Source organism: Zingiber officinale, chromosome 2B (genome assembly GCF_018446385.1).
Source record: "Zingiber officinale cultivar Zhangliang chromosome 2B, Zo_v1.1, whole genome shotgun sequence".
Lineage (NCBI taxonomy): Eukaryota > Viridiplantae > Streptophyta > Magnoliopsida > Zingiberales > Zingiberaceae > Zingiber > Zingiber officinale.
In genome coordinates, this window is record NC_055989.1 from 101,128,854 (window position 1) to 101,144,179 (window position 15,326).

A 15,326-nucleotide genomic window follows, 5' to 3' on the forward strand; every position below is an offset into this window, starting at 1 on the left:
GTAAATTTTTACAAGAGAGATATTTAAATTTTAATTCTCTTTAAATTAAATCTTCCACATAATAATAAACATTAAAATTAAATTTTCTTTTTAATTAATTATGGCCGGCCCTACTAGCTTGGGTTCAAGTTAGGGCCGCCACCTTACCTAGGCCGGCCCTAGCTTGGTTCCCAAGCTAGCTTGGCCGGCCCCCTTTAGGTGGGTATAAAAGGTGGGTATATGTGGGTATAGTACTCTATAAATAAGAGGCTACGATAGAGACCGAGAGGAGGAATTGGTTTTGGTCTCCCGATAAAATTACATCCCATGTTCGCCGAACACACAACTTAATTTTATCAATGATAATTCATTCCACTAGAGAACTATCATTGAACTACCGCACCAATCCCAAATTACATTTTGGGCTCCTTCTTATTATGAGTGTGTTAGTCTCCTGTGTTTAAGATATCGAATGTCCACTAATTAAGTGAGTTAACGACAACTCATTTAATTAATATCTAAGTCCAAGAGTAGTACCACTCAACCTTATTATCATGCCGGACTAAGTCCACCTGCAGGTTTAACATGACAATCTTTATGAGCTCCTCTTGAGGACATTATCAACCTAGTATCACTAGGACACGGTTTCCTTCTATAATCAACAACACACACTATGAGTGATACAATTTCCCAATTTATCGGGTTTATTGATTCATCGAACTAAATCTCACCCATTGATAAATTAAAGAAATAAATATCAAACATATATGCTTGTTATTATATTAGGATTAAGAGCACACACTTCCATAATAACCGAGGTCTTTATTCCTTTATAAAGTCAAGATAAAAGGAACGACTTCAAATGGTCCTACTCAATACACTCGAGTGTACTAGTGTAATTATATAGTCAAGATAAACTAATATCTAATTACACTACGACTTTCTAATGGTTTGTTCCTTTCCATTCTGGTCGTGAGCTACCGCTTATAATTTATAAGGTAATGATAACTTCTGTATGTGACACCACATACTATGTTATCTACAATATAAATTAAATGAACAACTACAAACAAATGTAGATAATTAGACCAAATGTGATTCTTTATTCATAATGAATATTTACAAAGCTTAGGCTTTCAGTATACACTCCAACAATCTCCCACTTATACTAATGACTAAGCTGCCATATCTTCTACCATACATCTGATTCCCATTCCCTCCACATGCCGATCGAAGCTTTTAAGGGCCTTAGTGAAAGGATCTGCCAGTTATCCGATGCAATCTTGGCGATGACAACTTCTCCTCGCTCACGATATCTCGTAACGTGGTACTTCGCTCTATATGTTTACTTGCCTTATGGGCTCGTGGTTCCTTTGAGTTTGCAATTACCATTATCACAATAAATTGTGATGATTTTGGGCAAACCAGAATCACATCTAAGTCCATTAGAAAGTTCCTGAGCCATACCGCTTCTTTAGCTGCGTCGAGGTCGCTACATACTCAGCTTCCATGGTTGAACGCATTTCGCTTAACACTCCTCCATGAAATGGCTCCACCTCCTAAAGTAAACACATAGCCCGATGTAGACTTACTGTTATCCCTATCTGATTGGAAATCTGAATCCCACAGGGAGCGGATCATCTGCTTGGTAAACTAGCATATAATCTCTAGTCCTTCTCAAGTACTTTAATATATGCTTTACCGCAGTCCAATGTCCTTGTCCAGGTTACTCGATATCTGCTGACCATGCAAAACAGATATCAGGTCTCGTACATAGCATTGCATACATTAGGCTTCCTACAGCCGAAGCATAAGGAACTGCTTTCATGTCCTCTATCTCTTTTGATGTCTTTGGAGACATCTCTTTAGATAGAGCTACTCCATGTCTAAAAGGTAAGAAACCTTTCTTGGAGTCTTGCATGCTAAAACGAGCAAGGATTGTATCTATATATGAAGCTTGGGATAGACACAACATTCTTTTCTTGCGATCCCTTATAACTTTGATCCCAAGAATGTGTGCACATTCTCCTAAGTCCTTCATATCAAATTGTTTGGACAACCATACCTTACGTCCGATAATACCTTGACATTGTTGCCAATTAACAAAATATCATCTACGTATAGTACAAGAAATACCACCACATTTCCGTTACACTTCTTATATACACAAGACTCATCCGGACTTTGAATAAATCCATATGACTGGATTACTTCATTAAACCGGATGTTCCAAGACCTTGAAGCTTGCTTCAATCCATAAATGGACCGATTGAGCTTGCATACTAGATGCTCTTTGCCTTTTTCAATAAATCCTTCTGGTTGCTTCATATGGATGTTCTCTTCAAGACTTCCATTAAGGAAAGCTGTCTTGACATCCATTTGCCAAATCTCATAATCCATATGAGCAGCAATGGATAAGAGTATCCGGATAGACTTAAGCATGGCTACCGGTGAAAAGGTTTCCTCATAATCGATTCCCTCTTTTGAGTGTACCCTTCGCAACAAGCCTAGCTTTGAAGGTTTCTACCTTCCCGTCCGTCCTCTTTTCCTTTGTAGATCCACTTGCATCCAACGGCTTTTACACCATCAGTGGTTCTACAAGCTCCCGCACCTTATTAGAGTACATGGACTCTATTTCGAATTCATTGCCTTTTGCCAAGATCTGATCTATATCTTGGAGTGCTTCATATATCCGGGATCGTGTTCATGTTTACCCGGATCAAGTCCAAGACTCTCCCAAGAACATGAATCTTTCAGTCGCTCACAACCCTCCCACTACGACGAGGCACCGTCGTGGTTGTGTATCATGTGTGACACGTGTTGCGCTCTTGTGGTACTTCATCTTGTATCGTTGTAATCAAGTAGACATGTCCTCTCTAAGTTCTTCTAAAACGACTTTACTCGGGCTTGTGATCCATTATATAGTCTTCTTCTAAAAGCGGGCATTGGTGCTAACAATGACCTTCCGGTCTTTAGGACTATAAAATAAACCACCTTCGCTCCTTTGGGATATCCTACAAACACGCGAACTTACGAGATTCTAACTTATCAAGATCTGGTTTCAGACATATGCTGGACTACACCAAATCCGAATATGTCTTAGACGGGTTTTCGCCCATTCCACAATTCTATGGGAGTAGAAGAAACCGATTTAGAAGGTACTAAGTTCGGAATGTATACTGCTGTTTCCATATCCCAAAACGAATTTGGTAATTCTGAATAACTCATCATCGATCTAACCATCTCCATAAGAGTCCTATTCCTTCGCTCGCTACACCATTCGGGTGTTCCAGGTGCGCACAATTAGGATTGAATCCTGACTCGATAAGTAATTCCTAAACTCTCCTAAGAGGTATTCGCCACCACGATCGGATCGTAGTGTCTTGATACTTTTACCTAATCGCTTCTCCACATCACCTTGTATTCTTTGAACTTGTCAAAGCATTCGGTTTTGGCGCATTAGGTAAATGTATCCATATCTTGAATAATCGCCCATGAAAGAGACAAAATATTCAAAACCTCCTCTTGCCCGGACGGACATAGGACACACAAATCAGAGTGAACCAACTCTAATACTTCTTTGGCTCTATACCCTTGGCCTTGAACGACCTCTTGGTCATTTTACCTTCTAAGCAAGATTCACAAGTTGGAAAATTTTCCAACTCTAATGAACTTAAAGTCCATCGGCTATAAGCCTTCGAATCCTACTTAAGTTAATATGACCAAGCCTTAGATGCCAAAGATATGCTTGGTTCATTTCAAGGTTTTTCTCTTATTAGAATTAGAAGATGAATTATAAATTTCCATGTTTTGCTTTGTGGAAGAATTTGATTTAAAATATACAAATTGCCAACTAATGCACCGGAACGGATAATCACTTTATTTCTTTTAATAACTACATCATTATCGAAAGAAACTGAATATCCATCTAAAAACAGTTTAGAAACTGAAATTAAATTCTTTCTAAAACTGGGTACATAAAGACAATTTCTTAAAACTAAATTTCTATTTCTACTAAAAGATAAGTAGACGTCTCCCACTGCAACAGCCGCCACCTTAGTAGAATCTCTCCTTCAGATAGTCGTCGGGTTTCCCGGAACCCCTGCAAGGAATTGCAGACATGATCATGGCTCCCGTATCTACACACCAGTGCTTGTAGATAACACCGCTAAACATGTTTCAACAACTAGAGTATGAGATATACCTTTGTTTTGGTTCTTACGAGGATAGTCCGCCTTCCTGACTGCTAGATGAAGCACTTGCCCTTCTTCTTCATTCAATCTGTACACTGAGATTTATTCACTTTCTTTCTTGAACCATTTGTTTCTTCTTCTTCTTACCTTCGGTTTAGAAGTAGAACCATTTTCAAGATAGTGAATTTGAGCATTGTGACGAAATAACCCTTCTGTTGTTCTGTCAGTAGTTCCCCTAATAAATAAATCCTTTTATTCATATTATAGTTCGTGGAACCGCTCAAAACTTCTAGGTAGGGTTTGGAGGATCATATCGATCCGGGTTTCCCATCAATTTCTCCTCCAAGGATCTCAGATTTCGTTCGGATAAGCCATCATGTTTAGGATATGATCCTTAGGAGTACCCTCTTGCATGGTGGTCATTATCTTCTCATAGCTTCTTGTCTAGAAGCCCTATCCCGATGACCAAAGAGTTCCTTGAGATTGTTCATAATATCATAAGTCGTTGGTAAATCTTTATGCCGATGTTGCAATACATTTGACATTGAAGCCAAAATGTAACACCGCGCCATCTCATCCGCTTACCCATTTCCTATGATATTCAATCTCCTCTTGGGTAGATTCACCAATGGGTGCATCAGCTATGAAAGACAAATTTATAGCTTTCAGCAGTAAGAACAATATCCGTGTTTCTTTTCCAATCTATGTAATTTGGTCCAGTAAGTCTATTTTGTTGAAGTATGATGGACAGTGGGTTGAAAGTCATCCTAAGAATCACAAATAACTTTTGGTCGAACTCTAAATTTAGAATAATATTGATTCCTCAAACAATACTATTTTAAATTAACCAACACCTTAAAACACCGTGAATTTTGTATGCCACGTTAGTGTGGACGTATACAAATTCAACATTTGTAAAAGGAGGGTTTTAACCCATTAATTTTATTATCTTGTCAACCTAAATTTTTGACAAATAAAATTAATAGTTGGTATTATTTGGTCACACAAATAATAGCAGTGACTCCGTTGGGGAGGATACTATTAGATGTGTCTAAGTGTACACCATTACTTGACACTAAGTCCATTAATAAGATTATGCCCCTTCCGCTGGGGAAGATCACACGCCTTAATTAACTTCCTATAGTCATCCAAAATGGAAGTCTGTTCTAGTGATCCGCAAACAAGCTCATCCGTTATGGAGGAAGGCACTTAGAGCCAACGCGCAAGCTTGTTTGCATCACTTACAAACCCAGTAATGGAGACCATGGGATTTACTTAAAATCCTCTCCCACTTAGTTATTTATAAATGAGGAATTTTAACTATGCTAGCCTACTAAACTTGTAAACTAACATGCACACATAAAAGACAATATAAAAGCAATAAATAGAAAATCTAATTTTCAACTATTATGGCTTTTATCTTTAATCGTCCTCCGTGTGTTGTCATCCCAAGGCTGCCATATTTGGCCACCGCCACGGGTCTATTGTCGCATCCATCTTGCTCCGAGTTCCGCGCCTCGGTCCTTAGAAGGTTCCACGCTTTGCAAGATTCGATCCATGACACAAATAGAATTTTACATTTTGATCCTATATTCCATAAAAGGAATGTACATGTATCTAGATCAAAAATAAAATCCTAATAAAACTAAATACAGCTCCTGCTGTATTTTTAATACAATCATGCACACACATATAAATGCCCTTGACATGTCCAAGGGTCCAATCACACATAATAACTAAAAGCCATAATAGTTGGATCCTGCGTCCATAGAGTTAGCACATCCTACTATTAACCCGCCTAAATTATGTATGACATGTGCATAATTAAACTAAATACCAAATACACAGAGGCAAAACCCTAGCTCTGATACCAATTATTGGTTGCTACTCGAAAGCCTATAGGTTCCACTGTACAAAAATTTTGTACAAAGATCCGAACCTTTTCCTAGCTACCATGTGTTCTTTTAAATTAAATTTTGGATCTCCTGCGGAACTTAACACGTTTGATCCAAAACTTAATCTATTTGTTCTTTTAGGTTTTGACTTGGATCTCCGCCGGAACTTAACACGCTCGACCCAAGTCTCCTTGTTATTAATTCCATTAAATATTAATTTCCATAAAAGGTTCGACGTGGCGAGGCACATGGCCTTCTTGGATATGGGAGCAACCACCACCGACTAGACAAAACCTTTAATAGAAAGCTAATATTTAATTTCCTAAAATAACTTTAGGTTAACCAAAGAGAACAATCAAATCACAAGGAAAAGAAAGAAACAAAAGAACACAACTTCGAAAAAACATATTCGAAATACTAGAACGTAAGCCTCTTGTATTTGGTATTATTTCCATAAATAACTAGCATGATGCGGAAAAAGAAATTACTAGTTATACCTTGTAGAAAAACCTCTTGATCTTCTACCGTATTCCTCTTCTAACCTCGGACGTTGTGTGGGCAACGATCTACCAAGATGAGAAACCACCAACCACCTTCTTCTTCTCCAAGCAAGGTTCGGCCACAAAGGAAGAACTTTACCAAAGAAGAAAATCAAAATACTAACCAAGCTCCAAGAGATGCTAGCTTCCTCTCCTTCTTCTTCTTCTTCTCTGAGTAGTATCCGGCCACCACAAGAACTCCAAGGGAGAGGGAGAGGTTCGGCCACCACAAGAGGAAGAGATGGAGATGATGGCCGGCCACACCAAGAAACAAAAGAGGGAGAGGAATAATAGATCTTGTGTCTCATGAAGGCACCCTCACCCCTTCTTTTATATTCCTTGGCCTAGGTAAATTAGGAAATTTAATTACAATAAATTTTCCTTAATTTCCTTGACATGATTTAATTGAGAAAAATAAAATAATATTTCCCTAATTAAACAATGATGGCCGGCCAAAACAATAGGAAGCAAATTGGACAAGTTTCAATCAACAATTAAAATTTTCCTTATTTGTTTCCGGAAATTTTAAAAAAATAAAATTTATCTTTAAAATCTCTTCATGGTTAATAAAAGGAAATATCTATAATTTTAATTTTATTAACATGTGAATAATTTTAAAGAGAAAATAAAATAACTCTCCAATCTACAAATAAGGAAAGAAATCTAATCTCTTTCTTTAATCTTTTGTAAATTTTTACAAGAGAGATATTTAAATTTTAATTCTCTTTTAAATTAAATCTTCCACATAATAATAAACATTAAAATTAAATTTTCTTTTTAATTAATTATGGTCGGCCCTACTAGCTTGGGTTCAAGCTAGGGCCGGCCACCTTAAACCCAAGCTAGCTTGGTTCCCAAGCTAGCTTGGCCGGCCCCCTTTAGGTGGGTATAAAAGGTGGGTATATGTGGGTATAGGACTCTATAAATAAGAGGCTACGATAGAGACCGAGAGGAGGAATTGGTTTTGGTCTCCTGATAAAATTAAGCATCCCATGTTCGCCCCGAACACACAACTTAATTTTATCAATGATAATTCATTCCACTAGAGAACTATCATTGAACTACCGCACCAATCCCAAATTACATTTTGGGCTCCTTCTTATTATGAGTGTGTTAGTCTCCCTGTTTAAGATATCGAATGTCCACTAATTAAGTGAGTTAACGACAACTCATTTAATTAATATCTAAGTCCAAGAGTAGTACCACTCAACCTTATTATCATGTCGGACTAAGTCCACCTGCAGGGTTTAACATGACAATCTTTATGAGCTCCTCTTGAGGACATTATCAACCTAGTATCACTAGGACACAGTTTCCTTCTATAATCAACAACACACACTATGAGTGATACCATTTCCCAATTTATCGGGTTTATTGATTCATCGAACTAAATCTCACCCATTGATAAATTAAAGAAATAAATATCAAACATATATGCTTGTTATTATATTAGGATTAAGAGCACACACTTCCATAATAACTGAGGTCTTTATTCCTTTATAAAGTCAGTATAAAAGGAACGACTTCAAATGGTCCTACTCAATACACTCTGAGTGTACTAGTGTAATTATATAGTCAAGATAAACTAATATCTAATTACACTACGACTTTCTAATGGTTTGTTCCTTTCCATTCTGGTCGTGAGCTACTGTTTATAATTTATAAGGTACTGATAACATCATCTTCTGTATGTGACACCACATACTATGTTATCTACAATATAAATTAAATGAACAACTACAAACAAATGTAGATAATTAGACCAAATGTGATTCTTTATTCATAATGAATGTTTACAAAGCTTAGGCTTTCAGTATACACTCCAACAATTATTCCACATTGCAACTGGCGACACTCGAACCGTCGCTCTATGCTGCAAACATACCATCAACTTACCAACTGATCTAGCCCCTGGGGGCTTCTTTCATGATCAACCTGAGTCTATGAGAGGTGGAGAGAAAGAGAACACTGAGTCTGAATTGAAAGGTACAGGACTTCACCTGAACAAGATGGACTTTGACTGACAATAGCCATTTTCCACAATCTGAGTATCTAACAGAAAGTTGCCTCCCAGAAGATGAAAAAGCAGAAAATGGCCAGGGTGAGGAAAAGCAACCAAGAAAGAGAAAGCGAAATATTATGAATGAGATTCAGATTTTAATGATTGAGAAGGCTCTATTGGACGAACCAGAAATGCAAAGAAATCCGGTAGCACTTGATGTAGTAAAATTGATTATGCTAACATAATAATTTATAATTGTATTAATAAATGACGAACATATAATAAACAGGTAAAATGAGTAAAAGTTAAGAATTTGTGTATCTCCGGTTGAAGCGTCGGACGTGCCGACTGTCTTTAGAGAATTTGTTGTCACCCATGGTGCAGAGGCTCTCCGGCAAAATCCTCCCAAGATCCGACAACCGCTCGCGTCGTTCGTAGGTGCACTCCAAGACGAACGCCGCACTCGAACTCAACCTCAAATCGCAAACCAAGCCTCAGAACTCAGAACAATGGGAGAGAAGAAGAAGCTGAAGGTAGAAGAAATGCTTTGCTTCGGTGTGATTTCAGAAGGAACGGAGGAAGTGTATTTATACACTTCGAAACAGCGCACGCACCAAAGTGTACGTCGCTTTGCTCCTTCACGCGAACAGAACCGCGTCTCTTCGTTCACGCAGACAGAAAACCGAATGGAGTGAACCAAACCGGACTGGCAAAAACAGACCGGGCCGCCCATAAGCGCGAGACCCACGAGCTGGGGATAGGCCCACGATAATCGCGTACGTGACGCCCGGTTTATAGATTTCCGGCTCGAACCCCCCAAATCCATTCGATTTGGGCTTGGCCCGCGCATGCGTGTAGGCCCCCTTATTATTGCTAAGCAAGGAGGGAAGAGTTCCATATATAAGGTCTTCCAAAATTCTTAGCTTGACAATGTAGAACTAAAAACAACTAAAGGGAAGGGAATAGTTTGAATTACAATTCAACACTTCAGGCATGGTCTGATAAACTAAGTTTGCAGGCATGTAATAAATCTTGATATCATTTTCTCTCTTTGGATACTTAGGAATTCTATAATAAAAGCTTAAGTTAAATTTTTTTTCAGGGCTCTGAAATTACAGCATCTCAGCTAAAGAATTGGTAAGAGCTATCGCTTGTGTACTGTTTTTTTATACATATGATAGGTCTCTGATTGAGGCCCTTTTGTTTCTACACAGTGTTGTTGTCTCTTTTTCCACTAGAAACTATTAGACAACAAAGTCGATTTTGTCTTGATTTGAACAGATAACTTTTGAGTTTTACTGATCTACTTGAATCTTCAGTCCGTCACATCTCAAAAATGCTAGTTTTTGTTTGGGTCATGAGTAAGACTCCTGATAATAATAGACAATAGTTCTTGGGCAGACATCAGGCTATGGTTTATGCACAATTTCCACTTTTGAGTCTCTTGTCTAATATTACTCTATCCTTCAAGTTATTCTCGTGCTTTAACAAAGCAACTGCTTGTGCAGGGTAAACAATAGGAAAGCTAAGCTTGCCCGAGCTGCAAGAGAGGCCCGTGCTCCATCCGAAGGGGATATTTCCTACCCAGACAAGTCGAGCGGTCCATGCTCTTCTCATTTTTGTGATTCCCCTGAGAGCCCCACTGAAGAAAACTATGCTGCCCCCGGTAGAGGAATCTCACACCAAACCATTTCCAGAACAGGTAGCATAGAAACAAGATCAGCCAGATGCGAGGATATGGACATGAGTACACCAACTGATTTTGTCCACAGGTCTCAGCTAAATCAAGCGCCCTTGAGATCTCATTTGTTCGAACCAGGTCAGTTGGTTTCAATGGAAGATGCCGAAGGTAACTTGGTTGGCAAAGGACAGATCATTCAGGTGGAAGGTAGATGGCATGGGAAGAGCTTAGAAGAAAGTGGCATATGCATTGTGGATGTTACAGAGCTCAAAGTTGAGAAATGGAAGGAGGTGCAACACCCTTCCGATGCAGCGGGACATACTTTCGAGGAGGCCATGGCGAAAAACAGCGGCACTATGTGGGTGGCCTGGGATGCAGCAAGGCTTGCTCTGTTGCCTTAGCAAATAACATCTCTGCCAAAAGATAGAAGCGCAGGAAGATAACAAAGCTGATGATTTAGATTAAAGTTGTTTCAGATAATCGAATTCTGTTACCTAAAATGCAAATGCTCTTGTCGAACCGAATTCTAATATGTATTTTCTGCAAGTATTTTGTCAACCATCCATTTTGCTTGGCTTTTCAAGTTTGGGTTCGACAATAACCTTTCAAGTTGAACAAGTAGTGGTATACTTCTCATTCTCTTCCTAAGTCAAACTAGCTTGTTCCTAACAACAAGCATTAATCCATTATCATATTATATTTATCAAGCTATTTGCAAGCATAGACTGTTCGACAGTAAACTGACGGCAGAGCACACATAAAGGGTGCAAAAGACCACCAGTCTAGAATGCTCGGTAAACCAGTACAATCAAAGAGAGTTTGTGCTCCCTTGACGCTACGAATTATACTGCTCATCTTCCCATTGTCTATACACTCTTCGGCAAGATCCCACAGTTTCCCAACAGTGCGATTCCAAGAGCCGCTTCATGATATCCATCGCTTCTTCCCTCTCGTCATCGGAGCAAGCGAAGAGCACGAGAAGGAGTGCTGAATGTTTAGCTAGTTTTTAGTCCCACATCGCTCGTTGTTGACGCTGCTTCCTGCGAGAAACGCTATAAATAAGTGCGAGATGCTGTCTTGCCAACTCACGCAGCTGCGTGGTGAGCGCAAAGCGAATTATTCTTTCGCCTTTTACTAAAGAATACCGTGTGCTCGTCACTTTAAGCAGCATACGCTAATTTTTGAAGGGGCTTCTTGTAAAAGAACTCCTGTAAATTAAATATTAAAATTTTATTTAGCAGGTTTTGTTTACTTGTGATTTTTTAAAAACCTATTATTTTACGTAACTACTAAAATATGATATTGGATGATTAATCATTTAATTAAATATTAAGGGTAAAGCTACTTTCTATTTAAAGTGGCTTTTTGTCTGGGCTTGTTTACAAGAGATATTGGAACGGATAAATTGGTAAGCGGCATAGAGCATATAAATATATCATATTAGGTACCCAAGCCTTGATTTGATGGATACTATAATTTTTATGCAGATAATGTAAGGGCAAATCCTTTCTGTTGCTCGCTGAGAGTCATTGTTTCAAAGAATACCATTTAAGCTTCAACTTTTTGAAATATAAAAATTACGCTAAACATATCCCTAAATAATGATTTAACCACCAGGCAAAATAGTTGGTCAACTAAAAATATCCATGGACGTACGTGAATTCTATGTTCAAACACCATTAAACCTCCATAATATCTAGTATTTTTTTTTTAATGTTATTATTTGTACATTATTTTACTCCAAAATGTTCAATGACATAGAGACTTATATTGTTCATGCAGAACCAACAACAAATAAAGATATTTATATGTAACAGAATCTTCCAATAGGCAAATACTATGTCAATTTAAAAAGAACACAACGTAGTATCAACCGTTGTGGTTGATGTGTGGCTTACTTTCCATTCTCCTCAAAGCTCAAATTAGGTTGTCCCTAACAACAAGCATTAATCCATTATCATGTTAATTTATTTATTAAGCTATTTGGCAGTGTTTGTTCCTGTTTGATATCGTCGACTTATGTTGATAAAGTTACCAACACCAAGGAAATGTTAGACGACCAATAATGCTTGCGAAGCTTGAGAGAGAGAGTTAAAATGGAAGCTAGAAGGTGTTCTGACTCAATCATTCCGACGCTCAAATCAAGTTTCTGACACGAGGAAGAGAAAAAGAATAGTAAGTGAGAAGATGGTGGTTTGTGCGTATGTGTACGCGTGCATGTGTACCTTTTGCCTACAAATCATAGGAGCGGACTTCTTTTATATCACTATTGTAGAATGAAGACATGATACCTCTCTCGTTTAGGTTCTCTCCTCTAGGTATTTGATTGATAGGATGTCATACTCTAGTAGGAAAAGTATCACATTCTTGTATTTACAGTCATGTCACTCACGTTATGTAGTGTAGAGGATCATGCTGTGCAGGGGCGGATCCCAAATTTTAAATTTGGGTGGGCTGCATGCTAAGTGACAAAAATAATTATCGTCAGAAATTTGTATACCCTTGAACAACCTCCAAATTCTCAATTTATGACTGAAATCGAGATCAAAATTTACCTAGAAATCACCGTCCTAGGTTACCGTGGTTGACAAGACAACAATAGCTCAAATGTAGTTCCGACACGAAACAAGGGCCAACGACCCTTCTCAAGTTGCGATATTACTTCAAGATTTTGGTATCAAACTACCAATAGAAAATTTAGGTTGCGGACTTTCTAAATATGTAATCAATCTTGAATTCTGACGATCAACGATGCTACAATTGACAATGAAAGCAACAACAATGATTTTGGAGTGAATTTGAAAAGATCGAGATGTCTAGCCATAGGAGAGAAAATGCCTATATCATAAATTAGAAAAGATTTTTATATAGTAATAAACTAATAATATTATTACTAATAATATTTGTATATAATTAATGATCAGTAGTTTCATTTTGTTAAATTTAATTTTTTTTTCAACATAATTCCTATTAGGTAAATTAAAAAACACCCAAAAGAAATATTTTTCTCTTAAATTATATAGCATATTTAATAAGTATATCATTCGTCGATCATATTAAAATATATTAAAAAGGAAGATTAATTTCATCATCTTGTACCCGTCCATGTGATATCTCACGTGCTATGCCAACCCGCATGGTGTCCCACCTGTTATTGAGTAGGCTAGGCTAGTTGGACTAGAGGATTCGACCTATTGAGTTAAGGGGTGTCAGGTCGGCGAAGTCGAGAGTTAATGTGTTAGATTGGCTTAGCCGAGCCGGGTGAGTCGGAGGAGTCCAATCAGTGGGACCAAGCTGAGTGCACATTAGGCGTCGGATCGGCGGGGTCGAGCCGAGTGAGCCGGGGGTGTCTATTCGACGAGATCGAGACGGTTGAGCAGGAGGCATCAGATCGACAGAGCCTAATCGGGTACACATGAGCTGTCGGATTGGCGAGGTCGAGATAATTGAGATGAATGATTGAGTTGAAGGAACCAACATTCGTTAGGAAGACTACTCGGGGGAGTCGACCATGTCGGGAAGACTCCTCGAGGGAGTTGGGAAGACTCCTCAGGAGAGGTCAATGACTCGGCTGATCAAGTCAACTCGGTAGTTGACACGTCCTGTGGAATCTATGTTAACCAAGTTAAGGACCCGCCACGCGAACCCTTATTTACCTTTGCATCACAAACATCCCCTTAAATCTAATCCAAAAATGCGGGAATCTGACTGACTAGACTATTGGTGCTGAGGATCGAGGAACTCTTCCACTGTTAATGGAAATATGACATTGTTAGAAATAAGATAAGCATATTAGACTTGGCCATGGGGACTCTATCGGGGTAAAGGAGATGAAATGTCACTGACCGTCTGGATAGGGAAAATGAATGTTTGATCCTCAATTATGTGCAGTAGAGAGAGAATAGTAGACTCAATTTCATGACTCCTGAATACTTGTGGATTCAGAGAGAGAAGAACTCGATTCACGAATATATCCGAGTCGTGAGTGATTGAACCCTAAAAAGGGCAATTGTTGATGGATGCCATTAGCCTGAAATCAGGGGGATATACGAGCTCGATTGACGATTATGTTTAAGTCGGAAGATATTTGACCCTGAAAAAGATAATTACTGATGAATATCACTAGTCCGAGACCATGGTGATATATGAACTCGATCCACGATTATGTTCGAGTCGGGAGAGATTGTACCCTAAAAGGGATGATGGACATTACTAGTCTGAGACCAGGGGATATATGAGCTCGATCTACGATTATGTTCAAGTCGGGAGAGATTGAACTCTAAAATGAGAAATTGTTGATGAATTCTATTAGTATGAGATCGGAGGATATATCAGCAAGATCCACGACTATGCCGGAGTCGGGAGATATTGAACACTGAAAAGGGAAATTGATGATGTTGGTGTATTTCACATCAATGATCAAACATGAGTTTTGATGAATGACAAGTGGATTAAAGTTAGATGTGTTGTTTATCTAACCTTGTTATTGAGTGCGCAGGGTTGACCAACTTGATGGGTCAAGAGGATAAGACACTAGGTAGGAAGTCCAATCGGGATGTGTGATTCCTGATTGGTAAAGTCAAGATGCAAGATTCTAGCAGGAGGTCGAGATATTTGATTCCCGATAGATTTGAAGTCCGGATGTGCAGTTCTAACAGGAGGTCAGGATGTTTGATTCCCGATTGACGAAGTCCGAATATGTGATTCCGGCAGGAAGACCTGGTGGGTCAGATTGGACGTCAAGGAGGTAGCTTGATATTTGATAAGTGGAGGTAAGTCACTGGAGGAGAGCGACTCAGTGAAGATGTATCCTGTTTGAAGTGACAGTAGACGTCAGTTCAGTTTATGTCCATTTGGAAAATCTAAACTGAAACCATAACTAGATCCGGATCTGAAGAACATGATCTAATTAATATTATTTTTATTGCACTAACTTTATCTTGCAAGGTATATTTTATTTTGTTGGACTAACACTTTTTGTAGGGTGAAAGGAGCACAAATTGCCTCGGGTAAACAGACCTGAGGGCCTTCTATGCG

General features: G+C 38.6%; 1 protein-coding gene and 1 non-coding gene across 2 annotated transcripts; both read left to right on the top strand.

The window, feature by feature from the left end:
* Positions 1-9,117: 9,117 nt before the first annotated feature.
* On the top strand, positions 9,118-10,937 carry LOC122048492 (nodulin homeobox-like). Its single transcript, XM_042610055.1, has 3 exons — positions 9,118-9,228; positions 9,711-9,745; positions 10,117-10,937. The coding sequence occupies exons 1-3, from the start codon at positions 9,118-9,120 to the stop codon at positions 10,688-10,690; spliced, it is 720 nt and encodes a 239-aa protein (XP_042465989.1). The 3' UTR covers positions 10,691-10,937.
* Positions 10,938-11,380: 443 nt separating this feature from the next.
* On the top strand, positions 11,381-11,496 carry LOC122049780. The gene has a single exon (XR_006131037.1). It is a non-coding gene; the product is annotated as a U5 spliceosomal RNA (small nuclear RNA).
* The last annotated feature ends 3,830 nt before the right edge of the window (positions 11,497-15,326 follow it).

Excerpts from the sequence above, each read along its gene's own strand:
- LOC122048492 (XM_042610055.1), top strand. The coding sequence starts at position 9,118 with ATGGGAGAGAAGAAGAAGCTGAAGGTAGAAGAAATGCTTTGCTTCGGT. Across the intron at positions 9,229-9,710 it reads AACAGCGCACGCACCAAAGT|GGCTCTGAAATTACAGCATC; the intron begins GTACGTCGCTTT and ends ATTTTTTTTCAG. Across the intron at positions 9,746-10,116 it reads GCATCTCAGCTAAAGAATTG|GGTAAACAATAGGAAAGCTA; the intron begins GTAAGAGCTATC and ends CTGCTTGTGCAG.